The sequence below is a fragment of the Chanodichthys erythropterus genome, chromosome 16 (assembly GCF_024489055.1).
Source record: "Chanodichthys erythropterus isolate Z2021 chromosome 16, ASM2448905v1, whole genome shotgun sequence".
In the NCBI taxonomy this organism is placed as follows: Eukaryota; Metazoa; Chordata; class Actinopteri; order Cypriniformes; family Xenocyprididae; genus Chanodichthys; species Chanodichthys erythropterus.
Genome location: NC_090236.1, coordinates 29144739 through 29156499, shown reverse-complemented (window position 1 = coordinate 29156499; position 11761 = coordinate 29144739). Strand labels below are relative to the sequence as shown.

The window sequence follows — 11761 nt, the reverse complement described above, 5'->3', positions numbered from 1 at the left end:
TGTGTCGTTGCTAAATGCAGGTAGAACCAAGGCAAAAGTCATTTAACGTATCATTTACAGGGAAACAATTAGCTGATTTTTGCATAGTGCTACAGTCTAAATACATGTTTCACGTCCCCTATGTCTGTCGGAGCATGCACACAGCAAAGAGGCCAATTGTAGTCTGTTTAATGTCTGTACATGTTGGACGAAGTCAAACAACAATATACTTCTTATTCTGGCAGATACGACTGCAGTCAGAATAAAGCATTTGCATGACATTTTAAAAAGACAAAACTAGTACAATGCATGTCAGTGTCTTGAATTAAATCATTGTTTATTTAAACCTGGCAGGGAAAAACACATCAAAATCAGAGTTTGCTTGATACATACCGACTTCAGTAGCACATGTGACTAGCCAGCGAACCATCTCCCTCCGCCTCCAGTTGAGTGTGGAAAGAGTCATCCTCATCACCTGCAGAGAAATGTCATATTGCATTAGACACACAAAAGATGCAGAACAGTATACTGGAACAAATACACATAGTGAGTGAAATCAGAAAAAACAACAACATCTTATAAAACCCGACAATAAAAGAAAGCTTATTTTATGCTACTGTTCAAAAGCTTGGGGTAAGTACAATTTAAAAAAAAAAAAAAAAAAAGGAAATTAATACTTTAACAAGGATACATTGAATTGATCAAAAGTGACAGTAAAAGACATTCTTATAAAAGACTTCTATTATTTCAAATAAATGTTTTGAACTTTATATTTATTGAAGAATCCTGAAAAAAAATATGTTTCCACAAACTGTTTTTAACATTGATAATAGTAAGAAATGTTTCTTGAACAGCAAATCAGCATATTAGAATTATTTCTGAAATATCATATGATGCTTTGCCATGTCAGGAATAAATAACAGTTTTTCATTTTAATATATTTAAAAATGTAATTATAAATTGTAATATTTCACAATAATCTCCTCCTTTCAAACTGTATTTTTGCAGCTTTGGTGAGCATAAGACACTTCTTTAAAAAAAATAAAAAAAAATAAATTACATAAAAATGTGTTTAGATTTCGTGTAAACATCAGAAAAGGGTCAAAAACGTTTTATATGCAGAGAGAAACTAAAGGGTAATAGGGCAAAAAAACAAAAAAAACAAACTGTGGGCTCATTAGATGTCCAATAAAATAATGTTTTAGGGTGACCTTACATGTTGTTGGCATAAATAGTCTAAGATCATGCATGGTAACGCACTCAATAATGAACAAAATCAAACCAGACATCACGCAAGGATGATTTACCTGGAGGCCAAGCTCCAGCGCCACATTGAGCAGCGTGATGTCAGGAGGGTTATCTGCAGGAGTAGCGATCTTGAAGGCATCCTGTGCCAATTTGAAGATGAGGGAAGAGGAGTGGATGTGCTTCTGAATGGCCTCCAAAACAGTCCGCAATCTCAACATGTCACCTAAGACACAAAACAGACTTCTCTTAGCTAAACACTGGCACAGCGCATAAAGTTTGTTTACAGCGAACCTCACATGTGACTCGTCATGAGCACTCACCCTTAGCGGCAGTAAGCATGGTGGAGGCAAGTTCACACTGCTGAGACTCCAGGTGGCCCAATGTGAACCAGCGTGGGTATCTGCTAGGCACTATGGAAATGCCATGGTGAGGGTGCCCTACGTCACCTGAGGGAGCCGTGGACTCCAGCACTGGAAGCCTGCAGTAAACATGATTATACTGGGATTATTCACAGGCTTAGCCCCCATGATGATCTAAAGCCCTCCTGCGATGATCTGAATGATTATTTTTATTATTATTATCGTCATTTGTCCTGGTGCTATGACTAATTATTCACACATATAAGACTTTAGTTATTCACATAGCCTATAAGAAGACCAATATATAAGCTCAACAACCTTTTTTCAATCATTTTCTGTTGTGATTCACTGATTTCTGCAGCTTTCTACTCAGACATGATTTGCAGAATACAGAGTGCTACTTCCACAAATACCAGGGCTTTGGTTTCTGCTAGCTCTGTCTGAATGCAAGTGATTAGAAATAGAGCTTTATGCTCTGCTACTCCTGTCTGAGTGAACATATTAAACCACACTAGCTCAGCCTCACAGAAGGTGCACAGAGGGAGCAGTGCTATTGATTGTGTATTAGTGAGGACTGTGATGATCTAGACTCAGATAATGATGTCTCAGTGCAGATGTACAGTAATAAGGTCCCACAGAGGTTTTATATGGCTGGAGCCAGAGAGTGTAAGTCACACACAATGTAGAGATTCAATCTAATTTATGGAACTGTCATAATTAAAGCTGAAAACAATGCATACATTTAAAACACATTGAAAACATAAGAAAAAGACGAATGTGCAACATTCTTTGGCAAGTTGCTGTATGGAAGTGTCATTTATAAACAAGTTCTCTTTACAGATTTAATATATACCACTGTTTAAATGTTATGAAGGAATAATTACATTTTATAGTACATTGAAAAAAAAATTATTGTAATTTCACAATATTACTTTTTCTCCTCTCAAAATAAATAAATGCAGCCTTGGTGACTTATTTAAAAACCACCAAATAGCAAATATAGTTTTTTGGTTTATTTAATGGAGGGACATTCTCATCCCAGACAACTGGACAAAACGATTGGACAAATATCTGTAATGTAGGGTGTCAATATTCTTGGTCTGTTTTCCCATAAGACAGACTTCATTTTAAATGTGCAAAAACTGAATTTTCTAAACATTTAGGATACTAGCATAAATAGACTAATACACATGGCCTTTGAATGAAGAGAAAGAGTCTCACCTCATTGCACGAAGGCCCAGTTTGTACGCCAGGTCTGTGTCGTGCGGCAGGAGAGCGGTGAACAGGTACTTGGCAAATGTGTGCATGGGAACGCTCTCCCTGTGGATGACCTCCCCCAGACCACTGAAGGGACCACCTGGACATACAGAGAGAGAGAGAGAGAGAGAGAGAGAGAGAGAGAGAGAGAGAGAGAGAGAGAGAGAGAGGACATCAGAACTGAGCTGTCCATCATATCAGATTGCAGGGTTGAGTCAGGCTTGATGGACAGGAGGCTGGTGAGTCAGTGAGGGCATGCAGAGCAAGTGAGAGAGAAATCTGAGTGGAGCGTATCGCTGGGACGACTGGGGAGGACGATGAGAAGGCAAACAGGCGGCAAGGCCTCATGGGCTTTGACAGAGTCTGTCCTCCCTAGTAGCAGCGCAGATGTCTGCTCTAAGGTTACACCGCATGTCAGTGGGAGGCTCAGATGCAGGGTGGCCTGTTTTGGGGAAGGGAGTTGGGGACACTGCGGAGGCCAGCCTGCAGATCTTTTTACAGGCATAGCACACTCTCTCTCTTACACACACATTCAAGCTAGAGATGGGGAGGAGGAAAAGATAAAAGTAGACAGAGATTCACATGGGGGAAAAAGGTTGTGGGAAAAGCAAGAGAACAGTGAGGGGAGGAAACAGCTCCACACAGGGAGGATGATGCCTATGGGGTGACGACAAGAGCAAAAGGTTGAAAAGTAGACGTGATATTGAGAACAAAGAAAGTTTGTACCTTCTAAAAGGAGGATGGCTTGTTTGCGGAGTGTCTGCACCAAAACGTCATCCAGCACCATCTCCTGCAGCTTGGCCACAATCTGCTCCTCGTTCCGACACACCTTGTCTTGGGCGTACAGGCCCTCGGGCATCAGCCGCTGCTGCCCCATACCCATCAGCGCCACCTCTAGTGCCAGTGCCAGGTATGACTCCCCTCCGTCTGGACATCCCCACACCGGCACATGCTGGTACACTGGAGGCTTGGGCTCACCAGAATCTATTAGGAAACAAAGTGGTGTTTGTTAAATGTTAATTTACAGTTTTTTACAAATGTTCTTATTGTTAAGAAAAACAAATAAATTCATTAAGGACATCATTTTTAGCAAATATATAAAAATGCATTGCTAAAAATAAAGCAAATATTATATATATATATATATATATATATATATATATATATATATATATATATATATATATATATATATATATATATATATATATATATATATATATATATATATATATATATATATATATATATATATATATATATATATATATACACACACACACACACACAACCATTCAAAAGTTTGGTGTCACCAGGTTTGGTGTTTTTAATTAAGGCTGCATTTATTTGATTAATAGTGAAAAGTGTAATATTGTGAAATATTATTACAAGTTAAAATAATGTTTTCTATTTTAATATTTTAAAATGTAATTTATTCCTGTGATGGCAAAGCTGATTTTTATCAGTCATTACTCCAGTCTTCAATGTCACATGATCTTTTAGAAAACATTCTAATATGCTGATTTGCTGCTCAAAAAACAATCCATTTTTTTCAGGATTCTATGATGAATAAAAAGTTCAAAAGAACAACATTTATTTAAAACGGAACATTTTTGTAAATGTAAAAGCATCACTTTTCATCAATTTAATGCATCCTTGCTGCTGAATAAAAGTAACAACAAAAAAATGTTACTGACCCCAAACTTATAACACCACAAACTAAAGCATCTATATCAATGTCTGAGGATGTCTGCATGAAAGCTGAGAAAAAAACACCATCTGTTTGGTAAGATTTTAGACCCTCAACACCAGCTCGCCTAAATCCCCCTTGCAAATGATCCTGTTGGTCAATCCTGTTTGTACAGTAGGCAGTGGACAGGGATCAATGGGTTCACCATCATCTGGCTACAATGTAAAACAAGATCTCTACTGGCATCTCACAATCATAATAAAAAACCTATTCAAAACAACTTAACCAAGCTATGGTGTTCTATCCAGATTTGGTTTTGGTGTACAGTAAATTGCCTAAGTAAATTAAAGTAGAAGGGCTAGAGAAAGCACTGTTTTGACTTCCCAGACTGCTGTGGCCGACGCTGCAGCTGCTGTTGCTATTCCTGCTAAGCTAAGATCCTGACCTTCGGACATTCTGATTGGTTAAAACCGAGAGTCCGCCCCCATCCCAGCACATGCCAGATGTTTCCAACTGTGCAACAGAGTCAAACAAAGAGCTATGCTCTCTAGCACATATACAAACATGCAGTGCAATGCACAACATGCCCAAAGAGACCCCAACACAACCGCTACAGCACTGTGGCCAAAGAGAGAGCACTACAACGGGACAAGCGCACAGATATGCACAAACTCTTCCAAGTCACAGTACCATTTGCCAGTATTATTCAGGGACACAATGCCTCTCTGTGGGTTCCTCATTACAGGAATACAATGGTCGACACTTTCCATTGGCCTGAGCTGGGAGGGATGTATGGAATGCAAATGCTGATTGATTTTATACGTTTTACACCACTGAGTGGGTAGAATGACCTTTCTGATACAATAGCACCCCTTAACACTGCACAGAAAAGGAGGGCAATTGTAAAGAGCGAGGAGATGGGGTTCCAGCAGACTGAATGAAGCTCTCAAAGACATAGGCCAGTTGCTGAGCGAGGAACCGAATAATGCCCAAGGCATCTCGGCGAATTGTAAAAGGACAGAGCCCAATGACGGCCTATAATCGTGTACCTCCGGTATCCATGGTATTGTCATCCTCAACTCGACACGTCTCCGTGAGGGTGGCGAAAAGGCAGCCAATGGGGTCAAGGGGGTGGCCCACCCAGCCCTCCAGATTGGTGGTGTTGGTCATTCCCCTTTGCAGCAGTTCTGAGGACAGAATGAGAAATATTTACTTGTATTGGGAACATAAACAAAATATCAATGCTTAAATTACTATTATTACTCCAGCACTGACATAAACTCTACCAGCTTTCTTTTGATGTGTCAACAAATACATATTGAAATGGTCATTATCAAAAAGTAAATAAACCTTTGTGAGTAAATTGAGTAAGGCCATACGTTATGCAAATCAGATCAATGCGTGTTACCTTTCTTCTGATGTTTGTATATGTCTAATTGCCGTTGCTGTTGGAGCCGGAGGGTGTTGATTATGGCAACAGCCAATCGCAAGGCTTCTCTGGGGTAACCATGGGAACGCAGAGCATCCACCCTGGCGCATGCTGTAGGCACGTGATCTGGAACAAGTCACATGACATGGTATAAACATGGTGGGGCTCCTCTCAGATGGAGCGGTTTCTCAGATTTCAAATTACATGTTTCAGTCCAAAACTTAATGGAAGCTGCTTATTTAAGCTCTTGCATCATACAGAAGTGAAATCAGACAGATTACAACACATAGCAGAAAGGGTCTTTCCTAGGTGTATATGACTATTTTCTTTCAGATGAACACAATCTGAGATATATCTAAAAATAGATTTGCTCCCCCAAGCTTTATAATGTGGAGTAACGGTGAAGAGAGGGGCACATTTTGAAGCCCCAAATAAACGCATCCATCCATCATAAATATAATTCATATGGCTCCAGGGGGTTAATAAAAGCCTTCTGAAGAGAAGTGATTTTTTTTTTTTTGTAAGAAAAATATCCATATTTAAAACTTTATTAACTATAATTAGCTTGCAGCAGATGGCCGTATGCATAGCTTTGTGGCAGAAGAGTAACCTCTGACCTGACGCATGGCGCAATGATGAACGCGGAAAATGCGAAGGGCGTCTCAGTTTACGGTACTTAGATTATAAAGTTTTAAATATGGATATTTTTCTTACAATCGTTTCAGAAGGCTTTTATTAATCCCCTGGAGCTGTATAGATTATATTTATGATGGATGGATGCATTTTTGGGGGGCTTCAAAACACACACCCCATTCAATACTATTATAAAGCTTGGATGATTGTGTTCATCTGAAAGAAGATAGGATGGTTTGAGGGCGAGTAAATCATTGGAGAATTTTCATTTTTGGGTGAACTACCCCTTTAAGTTCTGTTTCTCACCAAGAACAAGAACTAACTATAACGAAGACTATATTAATGTCCACACAAAAGCAGAATAACATTCTGTTTATAATAAGTGCATGATGAGGTTTGACATCTGCTGCTTTAAATGAACGAGTGGATTCTGAATAGCTGTAAAAAAAAATAAATAAATAAATAAAATAAAAAATAATCGTCCATCAGCTGGAAAAGTGATTCCAACAATATTGACCTTCTGTGTAATTTTCATTATAGCTGTTATTCACATAAAATTACAGTAATTATTCAAATTTCATAGTTATTGTCCTTGGTGTGAACGGGCCTTTGATCAAAAAAGTGTGATTTAGGAAAAACTAACCGACTAGAGATCACCAAACTGACTTCTCAGAACAGAATCAACACGGTCAAACATAGCTTGAAATGGCTGAGATGTATGTAAATACGTACCCAGCCACAGTGGCAGGCCCTGGGGGTTGAATAGTAGGCTCTCTCCCTCTCTCTGGTAGGCTGGGGACATGTAGAAGTCACTACTGATAATTCTCTGCAAGTGACTATCCTGCCAGTGCAGGTCACATGCCTCCATTGCTCTTGTGAACACAGTTCTTCTAGGCCGAGCCAGTGAGTCTACACAGAGTAAAATACGGTTATGTGAGCAACAGACAGACATCGAGATAAGTGGATAACCAAAGTTTGGATCAACTGAAGGGAAGCTAACCCTGAGCCAGGTTGCTCTGTGGCAGAGCATTGGTGATGTTGGGCAGTTCGCTTCCATAATTGCCATCCTCTAGAGGGCAGATGTCCATGTCTCCCCATTTTTTCAGCTGTCTCAGCCAGCCGCTCTTCTCTTCGCTCTTACAGTGCGGGTTCAGCACGATACACACCCACAGCGCACCTGCAAACCCACAGTGCACAGACGTCTTTATAACTGAAGTGTGGCTTACAAAAGAGTGAGAAACTAAAAAAGGTAAAATGAGCATAAAAAGATAAACAGAAAAAGAGGTGGTATTGAATTTTAGGTTGTCACTTTTCCCATTTTATGCACTACTTAAACCAGTTTAGTCTTGAATGCAGCTTTTGATTTGTTACTTAATGTGAAATGGAAAATCAGCGCATTTAATGAAAGACGCTCTAGCGCATAAACGTCAAATACTGGCACTAGGGATCGTATGAAATTTGGCATGTGTAGGGTTGTCTGGTGGGCTCATTTAACTGGTGGGGTTGTGCAATGCCTTTTTGTATCTAGGTAACAGATGGCTGGTCTGCATCTTTTTCCACTGCTGTCATGTACACGCAGCTCTTATTGGCCGAATTGTTGTGCCCGGGCCAATCAGCACGACTGTCAACTGAAACACAGAACTGTCTTGGACATTTATTAGATACTCCAGTCATATTGTGGTTGCTCTTGAAAATCAGAATGCACAGTCATCCCGGCAGGTGCGTCTTGTTTACAGCTACAACCGTTTTGGAGGAAGAGGAAGGCAGAGATGCAGCTCTCAAATGAGCCTCTTCAGGATGTGCTCTCATCAACCTCTTTAAATGGCCCGATCAATAGGAGGCAGCTTTAAAGCTCATTGATCCTGGCCCTTTCATGCCATCCCGATAGAGGAGGGCAGCCAGTCCTCTGCATGCGCCGCAGACTAAGTCAGTTGTGCTATGATCCACTTGCCTTGACTGAACTGCTGCAGGTCAGACAGTGCACATGCACAAATGTGCTTAAGGCTATTGAACCAAGGTGCAGAAGTCTAAGTAATAATGATTAAGATTCAATTCTGTAGAACTACAGAAGAGGGATGAGGATGTATGTTAGTGCTTAAATGCAAAACTGTTCTTTTGCATGCTGTGCTATGTAGCTCAGAAATACATGATTTAGCCTAATAGGACACCTTCCGGAACCAACATACATTGTTGATAAAGGAACCACATCCTATTAAACAGCCACAGGCCAAACCTTATAACTAATCCTAAGCATTAACCATCCTAAAATCAATGGTAATTTTTGACTGGTTGACAAGAATGTTGTTCCAGGACAAGCAAAGATTATGATCTAGAATGAGCGAGTTAAGCAGACAAAACTCACCCAGCTCGTCCCAGAGTTGTCGGCATTTGTCGGTCATTCCTGTGCCCTGTTGGCGCCATAGAGATAGACGTGGGTCAGCCATGAACTGCTCCGTGATGAGCGTTAGCATCCGTGCCCCGTTTGAGTCACGCATCCTAAGCATTTCCCTCACCTGCACAACAAACAAAAATATTTGTTTAATCTCATGCATTAAGTATAGGACTAATACACATCTGTATCTAATATATATACATCAGCCACTTTTAGCTGAAATATATATATATATATATATACCAATAGCAAGGCTATTTATATATATATAAATTATATTACATACATACAGCAGTGTTTTAGCTGAAAGGACTATGACTTCAGAATGCTTGTGTTTCAGCACTATATTCAGCATCAATATCAAAAATTGAAGTGCAGTTCTTTAAATATTCAGATAGCAGACAGGTAAAGCAATGAACTGCATTGGCTATTGAAAATAAGAGGCAGCTTGACATTTAATTAAAATACATTGATTTAAATGGGCCTCCTAGGATTTCATGGGCCCATAATTCACCATAATAGTACCTTTCGCATGGAGCATTTCTCTCTCTCACACACACACACACACACACACACACACACACACACACACACACACACACACACACACACACACACACACACACACACACACACACACACACACACACACACACACACACACACACACACACACACACACACACACAAAGCAAGAGCGTCTCACCTTGGCAAACATGGAGTTGAGCTGCTTGCCTGAGCCATAGTATCCTCCCTGAGAGAGGAACTGCTTGACTTGTTCCCTCACTTGCTCCTCATCCAGGTGCCAGCAGTTCTCATCATCAATACTGGCCCCTGCTGTGGGATCGGGGGCCCCTGGGAGAGAAATATACCCGGTTAATTTTGGATATTTTCAGCAATAACATATCATATATCAGTAGAAAAATAGAGTGGAGGCTTGGGTTACAAGCTTATGCAATTCAACAATTGACAGAAAAATTTGCTTGTACACATTAACACTTTGAAAAACAGCAGTTCCTGAGCCTGCATACTCTAAACCAAAACCGAAATCAATATCACTTCCTTTTGGCAGAATATCCATGTTTTGTTTTTTTTTACCATTACAAACTAATAACACCACCAAGGTGAATCAAATCATAGCTATTGCGGTTTGATTCTTAAAAGACTGCTTCCCATTGCCACTGTGAAAAAAAAAGAGGAAAAAAAAAAAAAGAAAAGCAAAATGCATTAGAGGCAATCACTTTATCTGAGGAAGGTCTTACTGTATTTCCAATATGTCGATGCACTTTAGATTTACAACACCCCCGCCCACACCCTCCATTCCAGAACAAAACATATAAGCACATTCAGCCCTATTGAATTCCACTTAAAGACACCATGAAGCTGCTTCATATACAGACTGCACAGAGAGTTGATCTGCCTATTGGCCCCCTTTGGGTGCCCCTATGGGTATTAAACACATATAAATGCTATATACGGAAGCGGAACACTTGATTCTGCATTGCTTGCACGTTTCCCTGTCCTTGGCATGTGTTATATGATAAGAAGATCCATCCTGAGTTAGAGATTAGCTCTTAAAAGGCTTGGGTGGACTTAGGGGAGCAATAATAACTTACATACAGTAGATTACCATCATTGTGTGACATAAGCATTGGTGTTATATACTATGAGTGTATCTAAATGTACAGGATATCTATTGAGCCAGCTGTGCCACATGTAAAGTGCTTTGAAATAAGAGAGCTTGTTGTAATGCTTCAGATTGTGGTAGGCTGCAACCCTGTTCAGAATAATAGTAAATTATTAGTGTACTTAATGGCTTTATAATGGCTGCAATGGGCTAGTGAGGTGCAAACTGCTATAAACAGAAGGTGCTGTGTCCTTGTATAAGCAGGACTCTAGCGTAGGTGTCCTTTTGCACTTTTGATCCAGCATCTTGGCAGGTTAACACATTCTGCACATTCCGGATTCAACGCATAGCCACTGATTAAACATTGATAAGGGGCTTCTGCCTGACCCCTTGATTCCTATTCAAAACAAGGTTAGAGGGCAGGAGGATGGACTTCCTGGTCTCAGAGGCTCCTTGGACAAATGATCAGGAAGAGATGGAATTTATTTTTGCATAGTGTGTTGAGTAAAGCTTTAAAACAGGTAAGTAAGCAGGGCTGGGCAATATGGCCAAAAAAAAATTTTGCATGATAAAATTTCTCATATCAGTCGATATCGATAAACGTCAAAATTTCTTTCAAATTTAAAAGCAGATTTTTGCTCCTGAGTAAAAGATGTAGAAACCAGGCATTTAACTGTGGTTTTAAAGTACTCTTTAGAAATGTCAGAATATGACAAAACAGGTGAACAAATCTGATATTTGTAATCAAATATTTTTACATCAAAATATGCATATTAACCTTAAGTAAAATCCTTTTTCAGTTTTTTTTTTCCCTAACAAAAGAAATATCTTAATAGAAAAAATTAATTTCGTAGTTTCCACATGTTCTAACAGGTGATCATTTGTGTTGCCTGAATATGATAACACATATCTTCGGCACAGTTTTCAGTGCAGGCTGCAATATTAATAATATTATGCATTTTGTCTCTTATAATTACACATTTCATAGAAGCTTGGGTTGATAGAAGCAGAAGCTTAAGTTGGTATGCAGATGTGAATTTACATTAATTAACGGAAATCTCATAGGGTAAAAGTTGAGTTAGAATGAAAAAAACAGTAGCCTAAATACATTTATTAGAAATACAAATGCTATAGCTTAATAACAAAA

At 39.5% G+C, this 11761-nt stretch overlaps 1 protein-coding gene across 1 annotated transcript in view; it reads right to left on the bottom strand.

Annotated features, from left to right (window-relative positions):
* The window catches only part of zswim5 (zinc finger, SWIM-type containing 5), a 47452-nt gene that overhangs the window by 3596 nt on the left and 32095 nt on the right, over window positions 1–11761 (bottom strand). Inside the window, exons 3-13 of the mRNA XM_067363133.1 lie at window positions 9694–9842; window positions 8958–9108; window positions 7596–7772; window positions 7328–7504; window positions 5942–6088; window positions 5583–5720; window positions 3570–3827; window positions 2808–2943; window positions 1548–1705; window positions 1287–1450; window positions 373–454 (exon numbers count right to left, since the gene is read on the bottom strand). Coding sequence (XP_067219234.1) covers window positions 373–454; window positions 1287–1450; window positions 1548–1705; window positions 2808–2943; window positions 3570–3827; window positions 5583–5720; window positions 5942–6088; window positions 7328–7504; window positions 7596–7772; window positions 8958–9108; window positions 9694–9842 — 1737 coding nt within the window. The remainder of the gene's footprint in view (window positions 1–372; window positions 455–1286; window positions 1451–1547; window positions 1706–2807; window positions 2944–3569; window positions 3828–5582; window positions 5721–5941; window positions 6089–7327; window positions 7505–7595; window positions 7773–8957; window positions 9109–9693; window positions 9843–11761) is intronic.